The 20,652-nt window shown below is 42.5% G+C and overlaps 2 protein-coding genes across 4 annotated transcripts in view; one reads left to right on the top strand and one right to left on the bottom strand.

The window, feature by feature from the left end:
* Positions 1-12: 12 nt before the first annotated feature.
* Positions 13-17,170, bottom strand: LOC134176324 (uncharacterized). Its single transcript, XM_062642998.1, has 34 exons — positions 17,088-17,170; positions 16,213-16,281; positions 15,939-16,147; positions 15,709-15,875; positions 12,995-15,623; positions 12,778-12,931; positions 12,042-12,158; positions 11,866-11,928; positions 11,702-11,805; positions 11,445-11,514; positions 10,181-10,963; positions 9,626-9,898; positions 9,143-9,346; positions 8,628-8,684; positions 8,474-8,566; positions 8,282-8,407; positions 8,144-8,218; positions 7,982-8,071; positions 7,171-7,293; positions 7,017-7,112; positions 6,352-6,408; positions 5,411-6,296; positions 5,118-5,332; positions 4,977-5,061; positions 4,856-4,918; positions 4,744-4,794; positions 4,354-4,670; positions 4,210-4,291; positions 2,596-3,560; positions 2,305-2,446; positions 902-1,020; positions 775-846; positions 604-720; positions 13-328 (listed from the first exon to the last, which is right to left on the bottom strand). Exons 1-34 carry the CDS (start codon positions 17,091-17,093, stop codon positions 197-199), a joined length of 8,811 nt encoding a protein of 2,936 aa, XP_062498982.1. The 5' UTR covers positions 17,094-17,170; the 3' UTR covers positions 13-196.
* Positions 17,171-17,524: 354 nt separating this feature from the next.
* LOC134182708 (basement membrane-specific heparan sulfate proteoglycan core protein-like) overlaps positions 17,525-20,652 on the top strand; it is a 6,885-nt gene continuing 3,757 nt past the window's right edge. Inside the window, exons 1-5 of one of the 3 annotated variants that reach the window (XM_062650142.1) lie at positions 17,525-17,723; positions 17,820-18,074; positions 18,126-18,164; positions 18,661-18,966; positions 19,381-19,550. In XM_062650142.1, the coding sequence (XP_062506126.1) occupies positions 17,648-17,723; positions 17,820-18,074; positions 18,126-18,164; positions 18,661-18,966; positions 19,381-19,550 (846 nt within the window). In that variant the 5' untranslated portion in view covers positions 17,525-17,647. The other 2 variants (XM_062650148.1, XR_009970405.1) reach the window with 2 other exon arrangements.

The following is a 20,652-nucleotide window of genomic DNA, read 5'->3' as shown; positions in this document are numbered from 1 at the left end:
TAAAACTGCCAGTAGCATAACTTAGTACAGTATATTGCAAAAATAATTAGTCTGTTCCTGCCAGGTTGGCAACGTTCCATCCAAACTCACAAGCCTTGTAAAAAACATAAACTATTCAGAACAATGGACTGAAGAAACAGTCTCGTAGCGTGAATGAAAAAAACTGATGTCATACAACAATATAAGGTGCACAGCTCTATTTCTGACGTGTCCGTCCTAGTTTCATAACAAAGTGTTTGCCTTTAGAAATCAAGCCCTTCTTCTTCTTCTTAGTCTGTTCTGATACTACTTCTTTGTCAACCTCTTCATCTCTATAACTACCAGACTCCTAAAACAAACAACGACAATAATAAGTGTACAAAAGCAAACGTCTATGCATACAAAATAGATGCACATAGACATGCAGACAAAGCAAAAAAGTGACACAAGCAGAAACGACAGATTGGATAGGATAGGCAGAAGGGGGTATACTGAGAGCAGAAACGCATGAAAGCACAAATGCACAATCTTAATGGCAAATACAATAGAAAGAACTCGGGTGAAGACAGAAAAAATTAGATCAAGCAACAGTGCAACATAAATATTGCAAATTTCACAGCTTACGTTTACAGAGTTCGCTGGCTCATCTACATGTGGTATCAAATCATCACTCTTGTACCTATTTTCAGGACACAAATAGTTGGATGGCACCAGACCGATCTCTCCATCCTCAGTCTCACCCTACCAACAGACAATATGTCTCTCTGCATGCAACAAGAACTATAGGGCACATACTTGATAGAAGCCATCACTATCTACTTGCCCAAGAACGTATATAATGTCGCCTGCATTCAGCCTAAGTTCAACCTGAAACAGTCATGATGAAGTTCCAATTCATTTCATAGAAAATTCAGCGCACAACCTCCGAGTCAGCATTTGGAGAATGCTCTTGAGGATCATAGTCATAGAGTGCTACCATCTTTTCACGAGCAGGAAGCACAGATTTAAAGTCTACACTTACAGCTGGATCATAGTCAACAGCTACACAACAAACCATGTGATAATGATTACAATCGCAAACAACTTCAACTAAATAAATCTAACAACTCTATGCCTGTCATATCATGTTCCTATTTAAAAGAAACTTAGCACATCATTATCATCCATACCCTATTACCCTGCCTAAAGGGCAGGGGCTCTTATTAGAACATTTGGTTCTATGTGCCTTTGTACAGTGTGGTTAGGGAATAAGGTAGAAGTCACGGAATTCCCTGGAGGATTGCAGACAAATGAAAACATCACCGATGGCTACAGTCTGATGAAAGTTTGCCACATTTCTAACTGATGCACAAAGCAGTTGTCGTTTAAATTAATTTGTGAAGGAAGTAACCAAATCAAAATCACAAATATGGCCATGGCTTCTACCCTATTCCCTACCACACTGTACAAAGGCACATAGTACCAAAATGTTCTAATAAGAGCCAATGCCCTTCTAGGCGGGTAATACAGTAATGGTAAAACACTAGTGTACGACTTACTAGCAGTAAGTCTACATCATGTTTGGTTGCTCCTTGAGTATCACAACAGCATGCAATTAACCTGCTTGCAAGTGTATATAGTATACACAAAACCAAATCTAGCTACAACCTAAAACCTCTTTGTGTATAGTGCATACTGAACTGACCTTAGTCACCAAATCAGTTTGATAACAAAGAGAAAACAATCACATGAACTCCTCTCTAACTACTGGTGTAGACTCAAATACACATGCAAGCCTAATCAGAATGCCAAATTAGTCAATTAATTTGCAACCGAAGACATCAATTAAACTTTTCAAAATCATGCTGAGGCTTGACCACCTTGTTTATGCACTGACTCAAGATGTTGTAGTTAAACTACTTGTTTGAGGACCTGCTGCAAGTGCTACTGCTTAAAGCTGCACACCACCTGTGTTTACCCATCTAGAATAATTCTTGATTTTGGAGAGAAAGCAAAAAGAAAGAGTAGTTGAGTTCAAGCAAAGAAATACGAGCAGTAACGAAGGCAGTGACTCTATCTTTGCCAGAGTCAATCCAAATGCCTTGTAGCTGGAGCCACAGAAGCAGAAGCTCAATCTTTCACACATCTCTTTCAGATCATCAGGACAGTCAATCGAAACCCTCACTCTAATGATAACTAATTGTATACAATAGTAATACACATAACATGACAAACATTGATGATAATAAACAAATAAATAATTACTAACTACAACATATGTGGTAACACCTTACAGTCACATGCCATAAACACACATTAAATGTAACCTGTAGACAAGTTGAATACCTTCTTGTCTGTCATTCTCTGACTCCGGATATCCATTCAAGGTTTCTGTTACCAGTTCAGACACCATATTGCAAGGAACAAAGCCTTGTTTTCCATCCGCTTCGCCAAAATAAAAGCCGTCTTCATCTTTTTCACCATACACCTAGCAACAGCAGCAATGTCACAAATCAAAACTTAGCAAGTACACATGCATGATGGTCTCGAAGTTTCAAATAAGTGAGAAACAACCGACTCAATAGCTAATCATGCCAGCTATATGCTATCCCAGTCATATCTAAATTGCTCACTCACCGTTATAATATCACACTTGTTGAACTTCAGCTCTTCATCAGCTCCATCCTCATTGGGCGACATTATCGCTGGATCATAATCAAACAAAGCAGTGAATTTCCGTATGGAACCAATTTGAGATGGCTGAATCTTTAGCTGCACCAATTCCACTTCTGTTGTTTGCTGTCCTGCTTTTTCAAGCGAAGCTCCAATCTCACCCTCTGACAGCTCATCATCACGTGACATTGAAGCCTCTGATTTGTCTGGAGAAGCAAACACCTCCAGAGCTTCTCTTTCACTGTCTGATCTACTGCTACTGCTAGAGTCACTTTCTGAATCTCCACTATTGTCGGCAATTGTAAACATGGAAGGAACTTGACTTGAAGCTATATTTACTACCTCAGCTTGTCTCTGCTGCTGTTGACTTATCTCAGCTTTCACTGTTTGCACAATTGCATTAACATTGTCAATGATTTCCAAGGCATTTTCCTTGTCCTCTCTCATGGAACTCTCCTCAGACAGTACATTAATGGCTTTAGCAGTAACAGGTATAACACACTTGTTTTCCTCTTTGCTGGTAGCTCGTAGTCTCTGTTCTTCTCTTGAATATACACCACTGTCTTGAAGCTCATCTGTAAGCTCTCCTTTGTTGTTTCCTGACGGTTTAGTTAACGTTTCATTCAAAAACGTGACACTGTCTGATGGAGAGCTCTCTCCATCGTTTGACAATGTTGTTACATGTAGAACATGCAAACTGTGTTGCTCTTTAGTATACAATGTTGATATGAGAAACTGACTAATATATGCTGATGATGTGTCAGCACCAGATACACGTGCAGCACTGACACCATCAATGTAGACTTTGTAACCTGTTGGAACACTGTCTGGAGTCTCACTGGGATCTACTGGCGTCCATGTAACGTGAAGAGATTGACTGCCATCTGCTGAAAGTTGAAAATGAACATTCTTAGGTGGACAGACGGGATCTACAACATAGACTCTATTAGTAGAGATAGGATGAGAAACATCCATGATGACAACAGCTGTTGAAAACCACTCTACAATCAGTGAAATGCATATGTGAACAAATACTGACTTAGTACTTCTTCATCAAACATACTTGTCATTTGCCGCTCACAAAGTGAGTACACAGATGCTCATTCAGGTTAATTACATACTCAATATGAAAACAAAGACAGTAAAAGACAAATTATTGTATCAATTAATCATCAATTCAATAACACTCATGCACTGCCCTCTATAATGCTACTAACATTGACCGAAAACTAGTAGTAAACAAAAATCAAAAAATTAGACATAAAGTTAGAGAACATTCAAACATAATATTGTCATAACTCAGTGCACAATAAACTTTGCCTACTCAGAGTGTTTCAAAGTTGTGTGTGTGTGTGTGTGTGTGTGTGTGTGTGTGTGTGTGTGTGTGTGTGTGTGTGTGTGTGTGTGTGCACGTGTCCAAATATATAATTATCCAACCACTAAACTCAGTCAAATAAAGTCAGACAGAACAAAAGATGAAGCATTATCTCTTTGGTCAGCACCAGCAACATAAGCAAATCTTTAGACTCACAAGACACCATAACGCAAATCTTATCTCCCAACTACATGTATATATACCTTTCCCTAGTGTCAAGAAGTCCACAGGATCAGCAGACTCTCCATCAGACGTCTGTGTCCGTACACTCACCTTAAAGCGACCCTAACAAACACTCACAGAGTAAACTGACTCGTATCCATCCAAAACAGTACTGTATGACTCACTGCATAGAAGTCAAGACCTTCCAGCAATGCTCTAAGATTGCCACCTTTGACAGATGCTTTTAGATTCTCATCCACATACACTCTGTACCCCTGAATTGATTCAGACTCAATGCCATGTGGTTTTTCCCAACTCACCAATAAGCTTCGAGCGAATTTCCGTTCAACTTTCAGTCCGCACGGTGGGGGTATGTTAACCACCTTGTCCATCAATTCTCTCCTGTTTCCTTTCTCTGTATCTTTTATGTTTTCAGTCGATTGATCTAGTTCTTCCTCTTCCTCCTCTACAGTTTCCAACTCTCTTGCCAAGTTGTATCCAACTGCAACACAATAGAACAAATGACGCACTCAGACATCACACCTCATTGACAGTCATTCAACAGCCAGCATTACCACCAGACGGCGCCAGTTGACTAAGTTCTTCCGGCATGATGTAAGCCTCATCTACACAGTGCACAGTCAGTTAGATTCAGACATTCTGTCACCTGTCACACAGTCAATGCACCTTCTTCTACCACATTAAAATTGGGTGTCATCTGCCTGAAGCTGTCCTCTGATGCTTGGTCATCTACATAAACTGCTACAGTAAACTAGACATTCCAACATCTGTAATACAGAGTGTTCACCTAAGTCACTAACAACACGATCAACAAAGTTAGATGGCACCAAGCCCTTTCTGCCATCCTCCTTCTCACCCATATAGAATCCATCCTAATACAAAAAGCCTACATCAGCACCACCTCTCCTGGAATTTAATCAATTTCAACCTCATCCATGTATCCATAGATGTAAATATACTCGCCAGCTGTAATCGCTAACTCGCTGCTTGGATTGTCATTTGGAGAGTCAGTTTCTGGATTGTAGTCGAACTTGGCCACAAAAACTGCCATGGCACTACTGTTGCCATTGTCTCCACTCATTTCGTTGCTCTCAACTTGCGGCAACGATGACTCAACAACTGCCTCATCTAGTGATGGTTGAGCTAGATGACACACCACAAATACACGAATATCATGTCACACGTGAGTGGGAGAGAGAATGGGTCACAAGTTAGGCTCACCTGCTTTATTCCCACCCTCTCCTTCATCATCCAGTAAATCCAACACATTTTCATCATCAAAGCTCTCTGTGTTCACACTGGCTTGATTATCAGCTGGTTCATTCACATGTAACACCTCCATGGTGTCATGACACCCACTTAAATGAGTTGGCGTGACACTGTCATGTCGTGTTACATCAACATCTTTTTGCTTATTTTTTCTGGCATCTGAGCTTTCCTCTTCGTCACCAGTACTTGCAATACTTGAAGAGTCATAGTCACTTTGGACATCTTCACCAACTGCCATGAGCTCATCTTTGAGAGAACCAACTGAGACAGATGGATCTTTCACAACAGAAAGTAGCTTTGTAGCAATGGGTGACTTCGACTTCGGTTCATCTTCTTTCTGTAGCACATCTTCTTTCTGCAGTTCATCTTCTTTCTGTAATGCATCTTCTTTCTGCAGTTCATCTTCTTTCTGTAATGCATCTTCTTTCTGCAGTTCATCTTCTTTCTGTAGTTCATCTTCCTTCTGTAGTACAACTTCTAAATCAGGAGCTGATTCTTCACCAACAGACTTTCGAGACGCAAATATGCCAGACAAAGAACTTCCTCTGCCACTGGCAGACTCACTGCCTGAGTCTGAGTCTTCTAGAGAATTTATTAAAGCAAGAGTGGAAGTTCTTGGAAGTCCTGGCATCTGTTTGTCTTGTCTGTCTTCTTCTCCATCAAGATATCGTTCATCTAGTGAGCAAAAAGGCTCAGAAATAACACCATTTTGGTTCAAAGATGTAAGAGAGTTGTCTATGTCAACGCCGGCTTCATGTAACTTTTCCATTCTGTCCTGTAGTGTAATGCATTGCAGTTCCTTCTCTGCACATTCTTGTTCCAACTCACGTATGCGAAGCTGAAGACATGTACATCAATAAACACTAATAAACAACATGGAATAGAGACTACACCTGCATGCTTTCAACAACATCACTACTTGCATAGCTGCTAAACTGTGTCTCTGCCACCTGCAAAGAAAAACAAGATTCTCATTAACGCAACAGAGAATAGACCCCACACTAGAATCACACAATTCACACATCATAAATGATTGGTTCACTATTCAGTCGGTGAGACTGCAGTTTCTTTACCTGACACAGTAGGTGTTGCTTACACTAGCACTAATCATCACTAGATGACTAAAGAAACTCACATTCTCAAACTATTGTCTTTCATAAATTCTTAGGATGCACATGAGCTATAGACACACAAACCACACACAGGCTACAGAAATGTTCTGCCATCCTTTAGACTCTGTCCAAAAAGCAATAAACTGCTAGAGTGATTGTGACTCTTGTGTTTGAGTAAACAGGAAATTGACCAAATCCGGTTGTCTATGTGGACAGCAATAGTCAAGATCACACTAGGCTGCATGCTGGCAGCTATTAGAAAATCTATAGCAGTTCCACCACACAAGCCAATAGGTGGCTACTTCATATGCACGAGACAGGCATAACCTTCTACCAGCCAGGTATTGTAATACTGTCTCAATTAATGTCCAGCAGTCTGCCTTTAATTCCATTTCTGTCTCTTATCACTCATTTTCGTCAACGTCTAGTTGCTAATATCTTCTTACCTCTTTGAGAGACAAAATTTCAGCATCACGTTCTTCTAGTTGAGAGTACGCTGATGCTAGGTTGAGTTGCATTTCCACTTTCTGCTTTTCAACAAGCTGCACATTCATACGTAACTACAACTACACAATAGCACATAATATAATAGACTGTCACTTCTGTCTGAGTCTTGGCCTTTTCTGCCATCGTGTGAAGTTCTTGGTTGTCTTGTCTTACCGTAGCAAGTGATTCTTTTGTTTCCTGTAGCTGCTCTGTTAACTCATCACACTGAGACTGTGCCTATACATTTTAAAAAGCAGCAGGATTTCAACCCAGAAAGAAAGTAATCTGCACAAACAATTGCTATCTAATACATACAAGGTAAAGACTGGTAGTGGAACACTCTGACTATCCAGTTGAACAAGCAAGCTGCTTTAATTTTCAACTAATGGCAATAATTACACGTCCTAGTGCATGACACAGAGCCTGAACACACTCCAACAACCTGGCCAGAAATTCCTCACACAATAACTGCTCTCAACAGCCAAAATGACTGACAGTTGCTCATAGAAATTATGCTCAACTCGTAGTGGCCAAATCAGACTTTGCGGTAATGCATTAAACGTGCCACTTTCCACCCACACACAGCTAATCAGAGAACATTAAAGACTTTTCAAAAATAGCAGCAGCACCAGATAGCAAAATAACAATAAACTGGTACCATTACTACACGATGCAATAACTATCTACATCACAACTGTTAAATCTGACACAGCCGCGTCACATCTAATGCTTCATGAAAATCAAAATAGTAAGCTGCAATACATCGAGCCTTAGCTCAAGACCGTTCAATGGCTATTATCATAGTCAGACAAATATCAAAAATATAGTGAATACAGATTGACAATCAGCATTCTCATAGTTTAGTCTGTGATTGTTGCCATAGGTCCACAATTGCAAGTGCCTACAAATGCATCATGCATCACACCTTCTGTAACTGTCCCAGTTGTTGCTCCATTTCTGTGATTTGCTCTTGCATTTCCACACGAGCTGTTGTACATGCTCCCAAATCGGCAGCCTAGCAGTGTTGAAAACAGACAAATGCAAATGTCGTGCATGCAACACAACCACGACATAGTAAAACAATCACCAAAGTTTTGTTTTGGTCGTGTAGTTGTTGGAGTTGCGTATGCACCTCCATTTCTGCTTCCTTCATTTCTGCTATCTGTTAAACATGACACTCTTTATCGGTAAAACAGAAATGTGAATACAATCAATCTCCACACACCTTCTGTTGCAGTTCATTCGACTCTTTGTCTTTCTTATGTACTTTCTCTACTAATAAGCTGTGTGTGTGATGCAAGACACTGAATTCAGACTGTAGCTCTTGCAAGCGAATGACACTGGTCGGGTTCTGTCGCAAGCAAGTACATCACGTGTAACACAGAAAGAGACCAAGACGGACAGATGTTTGTCCAACCTCAGAAACAAGTCTCTCATATTGCAGTTTCTCCCTGGCTACAGCCTTTATTGCTTTTTCAAGAGAATCAACTTCCGTCCTCAACTGTTCAACCTGATAATAATTCTACCATTCACACCAGTTCTCAACTTTCCTATACACACCATTCACATGCCTCATCCACTGATGACAATGCACCATCTGAAGCCGTTTGATTCTTCTGCTCCACAAACTACAAACAAAACTCAGTCCCTAAACTCTCGGTACGTGTACGTGTATTGTGCATCTTTCCTAGTTTTTCCTAGTTAAGTTCTACAGTATCTGGTGTCGTAAGATATGTGTATGTACCAAGTTGCTACGACTTGGAAGGTTGTCTAGCACTTGTTGGAGGCAAATAAGCATTAAGTACTGCTGCTGCATATAGAAACTTCTAACATCAAAGCTTTAGCTCATAGATAAAATAGAGGTAGACGTTTAGCAATGACCACTAAGTCTGATGTAGTATGTGCCATTTATTTCATTGCATGTCTTCTGTTGACATGTTGGTTAACTTTTACTGTCTAGAAACACCATTATTAGCCCAACACAATGGCTAAGTGAACTTTGGTTTGCCACTTTCTCCTTATACTTGAAGTCATTATATATCATTGCTTACTCAAACAGAAATCTCACAATCATCACCATACATACCTCTTGAAACCTTGTATTTAGTGCCTTTACTTCTTGTTCCTTGTCATTCAGTCTGTCAGTTAATTCTTTTATCTCCTCCTTTTGTGCTGCCAACCGCTTGACGTACTCAGCCTGCATCTTAGCTTTCTCTCGTGCAAGTGACTTCTTTAGTGAATCCAGCTCTTTTGTAGAAGACGACGATAACGATGATGACGGTGATGTTGACTACCCAAGCAAAACATTTGAATTATTCAAGAAAATGAATGCATACAATAAACAGACAAAGACAAAACTACAGGCAACATTAGAGCATGAACAAATGGAGAAATACAGACAATGAGACAGACATACACAATGACAAAGGCAAACAAGAAATGATGCATCTAAAATTATATGACAAAAGACAAACAAACAAACAAACAAACAAACAAACAAGCACATAGACACGCACAAAACCTGCAGAAGAGACATCCAACAGTCTACATTACTATTTGTTTGTCATACTTTCTCTAAGCCCTCTTTTAATGCCTTTTTCTCTTCTTCAAGCCGACGTGCCAATGCAACTAATTCTCTGTTTCGATGTCTCAATTTCTTAACCTTGTCGTCGTGTTGTTTACTCTGGTTTGTGCCGTTATCCGTCTTCTCGCTTTGCTGTTTCAATGATAAGTTCTCAGATTTCAATGACACAGTCCGTTCTTCCAACACTCTAATGTGGCTTGATAAACGATTCACTTTCTGCAGTAGCTCCTTCTCCTTGTCATCGTGTACATGTTTGTTCTACAGAAAATAACAAATTAAAGTGACTTACATGCAAGGTACAGTACCAGTCCTATCTGTCTGTAATGAAACTGTATATTACTAACTAAATCATCAATGTCTGTGATTAACTGGAAAAAGGTACAAGGCCAGATGAATAGCCAGACAGACAGACAGACAGGCAGACAGATAGCCGAGAGAAACAAGATACACAGACACACAATTACACAAACAGATGAAACAAATGGAGAGACAAACACATAAACAAAATGACACACTAACATACAGAATGACAAAACTTACGGAATGTCCATCACCCAAACCCTCAGTGAATGAGTCATTCTTAGATCGACTAGATCGTTTCTCCCATGACTCTGCCTCCTTCCTTCGTGTCAATTCTTCACCCAACGTCTCCTTTTCTACCTCCAGCATTCGTGCATGATGTTGATACTGCATCGCCTCCTGCTCCTTCTGATGCACCACTCTCTCTGCCAAACGTAATTGCTGATAGTCTCGAGTCGCCTCCAACCTCGACTGCTTCAGCAACTGCTCTTTCTCTGCATCCCAGTCTTGTTGCTTTCTCCTCAACGTCTCAGCAGCCTGTCGTTCACCGTCACGTCTTAACTTGAGCTCATCCTCCAGCTTCATCTTCTGATCTCTCAGCACCCACACCTCGTCCATTAGCTTCGCTTTATCAAACGAAACTTGGTCGTGAATAGAATCCATCACTTCTTTCCTCGCTTCTGCAGCAGCGTGACGAATAGCAGACGCCTTCTCTTTCACCAGTTGCTCCCTTATCTGTTTCATTTCCTCGTCTTTGTACTTGACAACATGCCTCAGTTCCAGCTCCTTCTGTCGAAGCAACGAGTCTCGCAAAGACTTCAATTCGGCTGCCTTTTCAGCCTGCAATTTCTTGGAAGTAACGTCGACGGCACGCTCTCTGTCCTGCGCTGCCTCCTGCTTCAATTGACGAATTTCAACGGCTCTCTCGCGTGTGAGTTGTTTGTTGCGATGACGTTCGGCCTCGAGCTCCGCACGCAGCTTTCTTGCCACATCGGCGTGTCGCTCCTCCATCGTTATCTGATACTACCGCGGTGAGCTGTTGCCACTTGTCGCATTGAGTGTCAAAGTTGCCGACTCCCCGAAAGGGGACCTAGACATAAGGTAAACTATGCCGCAACGTTTGCACCACCCAAACTGATATACACGGCTGGTGATATGCAGACCAAGCACACACGCACCCTTCTACCAGACCGTAAACAGACTCCTGTGGTAAGCGCTATAAAAGTATGGCAATTTCCCGGATGTATGGTTAGAAACAAACCGCCGCAAAATGCACTCGATGGACTTTCCGTTATAGTACGCTGCCCGTGTCGTGCAAAAGTTAGCATTAAGCGATTCTACGAGGTATTAAGAGACAAACAGGATCATTGCGCCACGACAGGTGTCAATAACTAGACAGCTGGGAAGCGTGGGTAGAACACCCATAGCAACAGCCGCGACCGAGGGGTGACACGGTATTTCTAATTTTTAAAATACCTTTACAAGTACTGTAAGAGCAACATACGCGAGTCATTATCCGAGTGGTTACTACACAGCCCGTTGACACTCCTGCACAACAATTCTGTTGAAAAGTACTTCAATTGACAATTGACAACAAACATACAAATAGTTAGCTAAAAACCGCTGTGTCCATAGCTAGGTAGGGCACTCTTACAAACACCCATTTCCTAGTACACGAATCATGACCTTGTTAAAATTCTTATTAAAACCCTAGAGGCTGAAATCGCATTTCAATATTACAGCGTCCTCTCAATCCTTTACTACAATTTCCTATCTCGACTGGCCAAATGCGAGTAGATGACTGAAACATATGTCATCACCGACATCCAATCGGGAACCTCCAACATCACCATGTCTTCTACCTCCTGCAACACAATATCAATCGTACACTACATAGCAGCGAGAAGAACAATGCAACACAATACAAGAAGTTGAGGTATGTCAGCCTCTTCCTCGCCGACAGTAAAAGCAAGCTCAAAGTTCTTTGCCTAACACAAATACAAAATTGAATTAGAAACAAACTTGTAAACATGATAAAAGCAGTACACCGATTCTCATAAATTTACTGAATCAAAATTGACTTGTAAGTTCATGTGTGTACCTTGTTTTCACGCTTCAAGGTGTCAAATGGAATCTTGTCTGGGAAATAGTGATGCATGAGAGCACAGAAAGCCATACCGTCATTCCAACTTCGGGCAAAGTTGGTAATATTTACATTCTGCTCACACAAATTTTATCTAAGTATGATACACTCATTACTAACCACAGCTGTTCAAAGCTCGACATGTTCATGAGTCAAAGCATATTACACCTTATGATTTCGATGCATACTACAGTGCGGGATATAACGATCAGTCATCACCCACATGTCTGACCGTATGTAGGGGAACATTCTGTCTTGTTACATACCTAATGTTTACCATCACTTTTATGAAACTATGCGAGCATACTTCATATTCATAAATATTTCGATTTGTTTAATACAGTAAAAGACTGATTAATAGTATGCCACTGCTGCAAGCCAAAGTAGGATGTCCGATAACTTTTCATGGATGTCTGGTGAACTACAAGTCGTTATGTCCTGCACTGACACTATGTGTCTCTTACATGCCTTGACTCCACAATAGAACCTAAGTACGATAACAATGCTGACTGTATGTCTTACATATCCATTGTCTGTACATATGGCAGTCGAGATTCTCTACCCTATTGTTTGTTGCTTTAGAAGTGCCAACTGCTAACTATACAAACATATCGAACACAATTGACAACAAGCACTTATGCTACCTGACAGGTCTAACTCAATATCACCTATTGTCCAAATGCAAGTAACTCACCTGATATCCCTCTGTCTTGGACTGACACCACCGCAACAGCATCTCTTTTTTGGTTTGCTCCCGGCTCTGGCCCTTTGATCCCGGACTGAACGACTTGGAGCGAGTCAGTTTGTTTCCACCCGGACCTGAGCGTCCTACTGGTTGGCCAAATTTCCTATAGATAATAAACACTACATTCAAATGACTGTACAGCTGTCAGTGAAATCATAAACACTGCCTTGCTGTAGCCGCTATCTTACTCCCAGGTAAAGCTGTTATTCTGTCAACATTTGACACCACTGGCTGACTTACAGGAGTTGCTTTTGGCTTGGGCATTGTAGTTGAAACTACTACTGTTTTCACTTGCTCCCAACGTGAACGAGTACCCGGAGAAGCAGGAGCAGATGGTTTATTTTTCAGTTGGAGTAATTCGGGATGAGTGATGGAAGAACCAGTAGGGCTACTTTTCATATGCCCATTAGCCAGAAAAGCTGAACGAGAGGCAGCAGTTCTCTCATGTGTTGGTGATGCAATACCATCTTTCTGTTGAACATTTGACTTCTCCTCCACGACATTCTCGGCTTTTCCACTGCTTACAGCAGGTACAGCTTGCTGAAGTGATGCATGAACTGCAGAGCCTGCTCTACTACCACTGTTTGTCTGTTTAAGGGTAGGTTTTTGAGAAACAGGTGGAGGGTGACTTGTAGGAGACTTCGTCACGTTTTGAGTGGCAGTAAGGTTTGACAAATTGCCATCTATTGTGTCGACCTCGGTGTCCACCTCCACCTCCTCTTCAATTGTGGGTGTGGAAGCAGTAAATACTTCGCTCTCCTCACTCGATGATGAATAACTGCTACTTAACTTTGCTGTAACTAGCTGTTGCCGAAGCCTGCTTTCCTCAGCTTTTGTTTCAGCTAATTTCTGCTCTAAAGCAGAATGCTGACCACGAAGCTCTGTCATCTCACTGTTGACTGTAATCGACTTTCGACGTTCGATGCTCAACTTGGCCTCATATTCAGACAGCAAAGTTTCTTTGATAGTCTCCCTCTCCTTTTTCGTTTGCTCTAGCTCTTGTTGCAAGTCACCGTATGCTTTTTGAAAAGACTGAACCTCCTCTGAATGAAGAGTCGCTCTATGGTTGGTCTCTTTTTGTAGACTGTCTTTCGACTGTTTCAACTCGTCAATTTCAGCTTTCAATCTAATGGTCTCTGTCTCCAGTTTGCTGACTCGATTCTTGTCTTGAGTCCAACCGCTTTTCAGGTTTTTCATATCATTCTCTGCATTTGACATCTTTGCTGCATTCTCTGTTTCTGACTTATCCAGTTTGTCCTCGAGTTCCACCATGTAGTCCATCATATCCTTTTTATCTGTTTCCAGCTTTCTCACTGCCTCTTGAAACTTCAAGATGTCTTTGGATAGTTGCTGCTTCTCGTGTTGCCATGCAGAAGTATCTACATCATCACTCTGTTTCCTTGCTGACGCCAGTTCTAGTTTTAGCTCTTCCTTTTCTCTTTCAAGAGTTTCTACATTATCCTTTGCTATACTCAGCTCTGCAGCTGTTGCTAGAAGAGCTTTGGTTTCTTTATTGGCATTTTTCAACTGATTCATTAATTCCTTGTTCTCTTTTCCTGTTGCTTGTAATTTACTCTGTAGCTCTTGTACCAACTGCGAAAGTTCTGACACTTTGTTGGTTGACGACGTCTTCTGTTCTGCAGCTTGCTTGACCTCAGCTGACAATTTTGATTTCAACCCTGTATTCTCTTTTTCGAGTATGGCAACTTTACTACAAAGCTCCTCTATCTGTTTGCTGCTCTCGTCTTTTTGCTGCTGCAGCAGGTCGGCAGCTTCTGTAAGTTGCCGTTTAAAAACAGTAATTTCATGCTCACTGTTCTTCCCTGTACTCGTAACAGTATCCTTGAGAGCTGCTATCTCGTTTTCCAATGTTTTCTTGTCTGTCTCCCACTGCTGCTTCTCAGCTGTCATATCTTGGCATTTCTTACGATGGCGTTTAGCAGTAGCTCGTGTTGCTCTAATGTCATCTATGAGTGCATCATTTTCAACTTGCATTAGTCGAGCTTTCTCATCAAATGATACAACCAGACTTGCTACTTCATCTCTTGTCTTTTCCAACTCCTGCTGCTGTAGCTGCTGAATATTTAAACTGTCGGCCAAATCTTTCTCTGCTTTGCGTAGTTGTTCAGCTACATGATCATTTTCTTCTCTTGCCTCGGCAATCTTCTTTTGTAGCGATGATCGAATGAAAGTCAGAGTATCCCGATCATCTGACAGATTCTTCACTTTCTGCTTTGTTTTTTCCAGCAAGTCCTTGAGTGACGCCGTTTCTTTTTGTAAATGATTGGTTTCTTGATGTCTGTTCTTTAACTGCTTTTTCAAGACTTGCTCCGACAAGGCAGAGTCTCTCCTCTCAGATCTCATCACTTGCAGCTCTTTCTTGGCCTCATGCATCATATCCGTTGATCCCAACACTTGGTCTAGCTGCTGCTGAAGTCTTTCCTTTTCTTTCACAGCAACGAGCTTCTCCTGATGTACCCTACTTACTTCTGCTTTCAAACTAGTAACCGCATCTCCATCACCATCAACATTGTTATAGCTACTAATGCCACTGCTGAGTGGGCTGGTGCCCGGAATTGGAGAAGTGGGCAAAGGAGGAGGAGGAGTGTCACTATCAGTTGCACTAGATACAGGGAGTGGAAGTGAAGGTGGGGAAAACTTTGGCACAGGAGGAGAGGATGAATCTGGCAAGGAATTTGTAAGACATTCAGATGAGCGTTGCTCACAGAAACCATTGGACTCCTTCACCAAGAATGCCATGGGATCTCCTTCATTCAGATCATAAACAGCCCTCTCTACAATCATGCAAACAACAAATTCCCAATGGATACCCAGACAACCATAATATTATCTCTATACAGCATGACAGAACGTGCATACCTCCCGGGCCTCTGCACATATTAGAGAAATCATCATCGCTGTCATCAATCAGCTCGCTTAACAGCAAGGATCCCTTGCTGTCCATCTTCCCTCTGGCTTCTGCATCCTTCTGGATGTGGTCTCTCTGATCCAATCCGTTCGTCGCTGCATGCACAGCTGTTGAAACCCTACGACCACATGCTAGGTATGGCAACATAAACAGAGCAGATGCAAGCAGCCTAATAGAATACTTGTCCTGTGAAGTATCTGATCCACCCTTCTTCTTCACCACGCGCTTCACCACTACCGCTTTCTTTCTGCGCGACGTTCCCGCACCATTCGCGTGCTCCGTCGGTCTCTGATCGTCTGCCCTTGATTCATCGCACTTTCGAGTCACTCCCTTCCTCGTTTGTACCGGCGATTCCTCCATTTGTCTTCCTGCTCTTCTCTGGCCTCCAACCTGAACCACGCGCGTACATATTAAATTAACAAACATACCCAGACCTTGCAACAATCGAATACAACCTCGTCGCGAAGCTGCAGACTCGTCTTGATGCTGTCACCGTCGAGCGAAAACAGCAGCTTTCTTCCTTCCTGCGCACAGCCCAATCAACAACGAGACTGACCGCGTCGGGGTAACTGACAGCTAATATTACACATAACAGAGTCTAGCATGCAATATCACACAGTCATCTAACACCGGTTATCCAGTTGGGAAATGATTCATTTGCTAATGAGTTACTCACGCTGAGTCTGGAAGCTAAATTTCCTCACGATTGGTTCCCGATCGTACGAGTTCGCTCGATGGAGTCCGGGCGAGTTATGAGAGCGTGTCGTGTTTGGTGGTCACCTCAGGCAATTGTTGAACGGATTGAACGGCTTCACTGGTGCTGGGAATCAGTATGAAGTACCCGAGCTGCTGACCAGTCGCACATGTATATGTCTCATTGTTCGAATTAGAGATGACTAGCATTCGATTGCCATGCAAACGTGCACGTTCATGCACTCAGGCCTGCACTCGCCGTCTTCGCACTCGTGCGTGGCTGACCTGTCCGTTGCGACGGTCGGTAAAATACTTGAGTACCTCACATGTACACTGTACTGCACTCTAGACGCACGTAGGAATGGTGTAAGGATATGTAGCTAAATGGCGAGATTTACGGTAAGCGTAGCTAGCTAGTCAGACGAAGGAGGTGGGACTGTATCTGCTGCAGCTATGTGATTGTAAGCCTCCATTCAGCAACTCTGATAAACTTGCACAGCATGCGTTCTGCATGTGCGGCGACGAATGGGCACACTAGGCGGTCATTGTCACACGGTCACTGAGCTGAGCCAGCTCACCGAACTCGAGCTAGCGCAGTGCTTGCGGGCTAGGCTGTACATACGGCTGCATCTCTCACCGTCATTGTACGCTGATTTATTCTAGCATCCACTCGTTCGCGTGGTAGTTGCTCAGCAAGTCCTTGTACTCTGGTTGGCTCAGCAGGAGTTGTAGATATCAATAACCAGTACCGGAAGTAGTGTTAAGAAAAGCATGTTTGCGCACTAGATACCATATGCAACGCTCGTGATCACTTTTCAATCAGAATTCTGCAGTATACAGAGGGAATAGTATGTGATCATTAATATTAATATCTACAATAAATATTAATGATGTTAAATTAATATTAATAAAATAAATTAAAAATTATGCAATGCAAAATTCATGTTGTTACAGAATTTTTACAAACAGTTTGAGGAAATGAGAGCAGTTTCTCCTTGTCATTCCAGAATGGAGCGGGTTTGTCGTATACATAACCGTAACGCGTTTAACTTAAAACTTTTTCTGTGTTCGATGTCAAATACCAACTACAACACGTTGAAATTTTGAATCTGTACAGGAAATATTGCGGTAGGCAAAGAAGGTGAAACTGCATGTCTGGTGTTTCGTCATAATCACTGACATAATCGTCACAAAGCAATGGACACAACCCTATCTCATCTACTCTTTCTTTTCTACACATCCAAGTTTGTCGTTGCCGTAGAATTTCAAAATGGTAATGTAAACTTCTCTGGACGCCCTAACTCTCTAGTCTTTACACGTTTCACGGCAGTACAGCGTTAAGGGTCTCACTGCTGTACGTCATTTGCAGTAAGATGTTTCAACTGTCAAGTTGAAAGCTCAAGAAAATGTCCGGCTCCGGCCTTGTCTCGCTGCGTTCCAGTGCGTGGGCCTGATCAATGTCCGGACGAACGGTCGGTCTGCTATTTCGTCACTACCTGGTCTCGTCAAGATGGTCTACCTGCCAGTCTTGGGAATGCTTGTGGCGTTGAGGGAAATCAATATTGTAGCTCGACTGAGTGCGACTGCTATTGCATTCAGCGAAAATACACTGATAATCCTTCCAGTAAGACGTGAGTTTTACGTTTGGAGCTTGCGTAACTAAATTTTGTTGCAGGATACGCTCTAAAGATGTCTGAAGGTCGTCAACAACCTGGTACTATTGTCCACTGGCATGCACGCTACTACAAACATTTTATTTTCCACAATTGAGTTAGCTTTTACGTTGATTAACCCTAATGATTTTGGATGTTACCACGCCCACGCTCGCGTCTCCGCTCTTTTCGCAAAGGTATATATATATATATATATATATATATATATATATATACACACACACACACACACACACATATATATATATATATATATATATATATATATATATATATATATATATATATATGTTGGGTACATGCTGGTCCGACATACTGTACCAACAAGGCTGCAACACCGGAAAAACGAGCTACTAGTGGAAGAAACGAGGAGCTCCAACAATGGCATCCATGCAGATTGCCCCAACCTGGATGCCATTTCTACACCTCTGACTGAATGATTATAAAATGAATCACTTTTCCACCTTTTCCTATAGATATAGTGAGCCGTACCGTAGATGCATGTCTGTTTGTATGTTTGTCTCTCTCTTCTTCCAGCTATTTCAGGTCAGCAAGAAGAGATTTCAATCCAATTTCAAGACCGTTACAAGTCTTATCTGGCGCTTAAACCACCCGACGACGTCGCCGACAGACTGAGCTTTTCTTTCGACATCCAACCGAATTCACCAGACGGCTACATTTTTCTCTTTCAAGTAGGAACGGCCTACGCTGCCCTGTACCTCGAGAAGAGCAGACTAGTACTAGCGTTTGACCTCGGCACAGGACCAGCGATCATAAAGAGTAGACAAATACTGAAGAACGGCAGATGGTATGCAGTAAAGGCAATGCGTAGAGGCAAAGGAGGTATACTGCAGCAGTATAATGCCCGCCGCGCAGCTCAACGCGGACGGTACCGCGCAACAGCAACCGTTGCAACGGCGCCGCGGGATGGTGAACATGCCCACGCCAACTGCGAAAGTTAAGGTGCCGCGCCGCGTCCGCTTTTATTCGATCGGCACTGCCGCTTCTGCGGCGGAAGTTAATTTATACTGATTGACGGAGCATGCAGACCGATCAGACACTAGCTAGCGCCACGTGATTTATTGATATCAATCTACTTGCATCGTGAACAGAACAACGCGACGCAAAGCGGCGCACCTGCCGTTGTAGCTGCGTGGCACCACCACGGTTGAACTGCGTGGCGTGCATCGTCAACTGCGGGCTTTTACAGACTGACAGTAACACTACGATTTGATTTCTCACTTCAAACGTGTATAGGTATCGTAGACGTTGACGGCGCTAAAGTCGGAGGTCGTAGTCGTGGATCTAGGATTCGATTTACTGCTTCAAAAGAAAAAAGCGGTAAATTTCAGCTTCTAATGGGAGGTGGTCCACGTCCCAACGAGCCCTCATCTACTCTCTCTGGGTTCTCGGGATGTCTAAGAAAGGTAAGATCCATTTTATTTAAATCATGCTCATATAGACTATAGAAGAGCTGGCTTACAGTAACTTACGCAAGCCGAGCGTCAGCCCAGCGTAACGCCAACGTAACGTTAGCGTCCTACCGTAAACATTTTAACACCTTTCGCCGAGACGCTACGTTCTGACCAGCGTCAAGACTTTGGACTCACTACTGTCTGTTCCCCATAAGTGTGAACTTTGAAAATCATCAATATCTCCGCTGTTTTTTTGGGCTTTCGCGATGATCTCGGTATCGTTATACTGCTAGCTCTGGCATTTCTGTTTATCAAATTATCTAAGCCCTTCCTACAAACGAAACTGAAGGAAAATATTTTTGTATATGAAAGACAAATGGGTGGAGCAATGGTTATTATCCAATTATCTTGTAAGACCAACGGATCAGCAACTGGAACCATTTATGATAATTGGTGTAAGATGGTCCAACTGGAGCAGCTCTTAGTGCTCTAATGAGCACACCTGGTAGGACCTCTACTTCATTACTCACTTCCAAGTTCACACTTACGGGGAACAGACAGTAGACTCGAGCTCTGTTCGAGTGTCGACGTAACGTAAACCCGAAATAATGCGGTTTGTAACTACCAATCGGCTGTCGCGCTTTTACTCACGTGATCCAGTGTCTAACGTGAACGACGGAGATCTCAACAAGTAAAAGTAGGAAATCTTGGTACGAAGGCATACAGCAACAGCAGCTTCACGTACTCTAGAAACGGCCAGACACTCTTCGTAGCTGCAATATTTACAGGACGTTGCTCCATGGGTTGCGCTCAGACTTGCATGTTGCTGCATGTAAATCAGCTTTAGGTTTCAGCGTCTGTTACGTTATACGCTGGGCTGACATTCGGCTTGCGTAGTTAAGGCTGGTTCACAATATTGACGCTGACGCTCAGCTGAGCGTCAACATCAAAGACACCGCCTTGACGCAGGCAGCATCCTTTGATGTTGACGCTGACGCTGACGCTGGAATAGGATTTGTTTCTATTCCTGTTGACGCTCGAGTAGAACTCGGGTCTAATCCAACTCTAACGTCTTGACGCTGGTCGTGCAGAACGTAGCGTCGGCGAAACGTGT

This window comes from Corticium candelabrum, chromosome 1 (assembly GCF_963422355.1).
Source record: "Corticium candelabrum chromosome 1, ooCorCand1.1, whole genome shotgun sequence".
Classification (NCBI taxonomy): domain Eukaryota; kingdom Metazoa; phylum Porifera; class Homoscleromorpha; order Homosclerophorida; family Plakinidae; genus Corticium; species Corticium candelabrum.
This window is presented reverse-complemented; position numbering and strand designations above follow the sequence as displayed.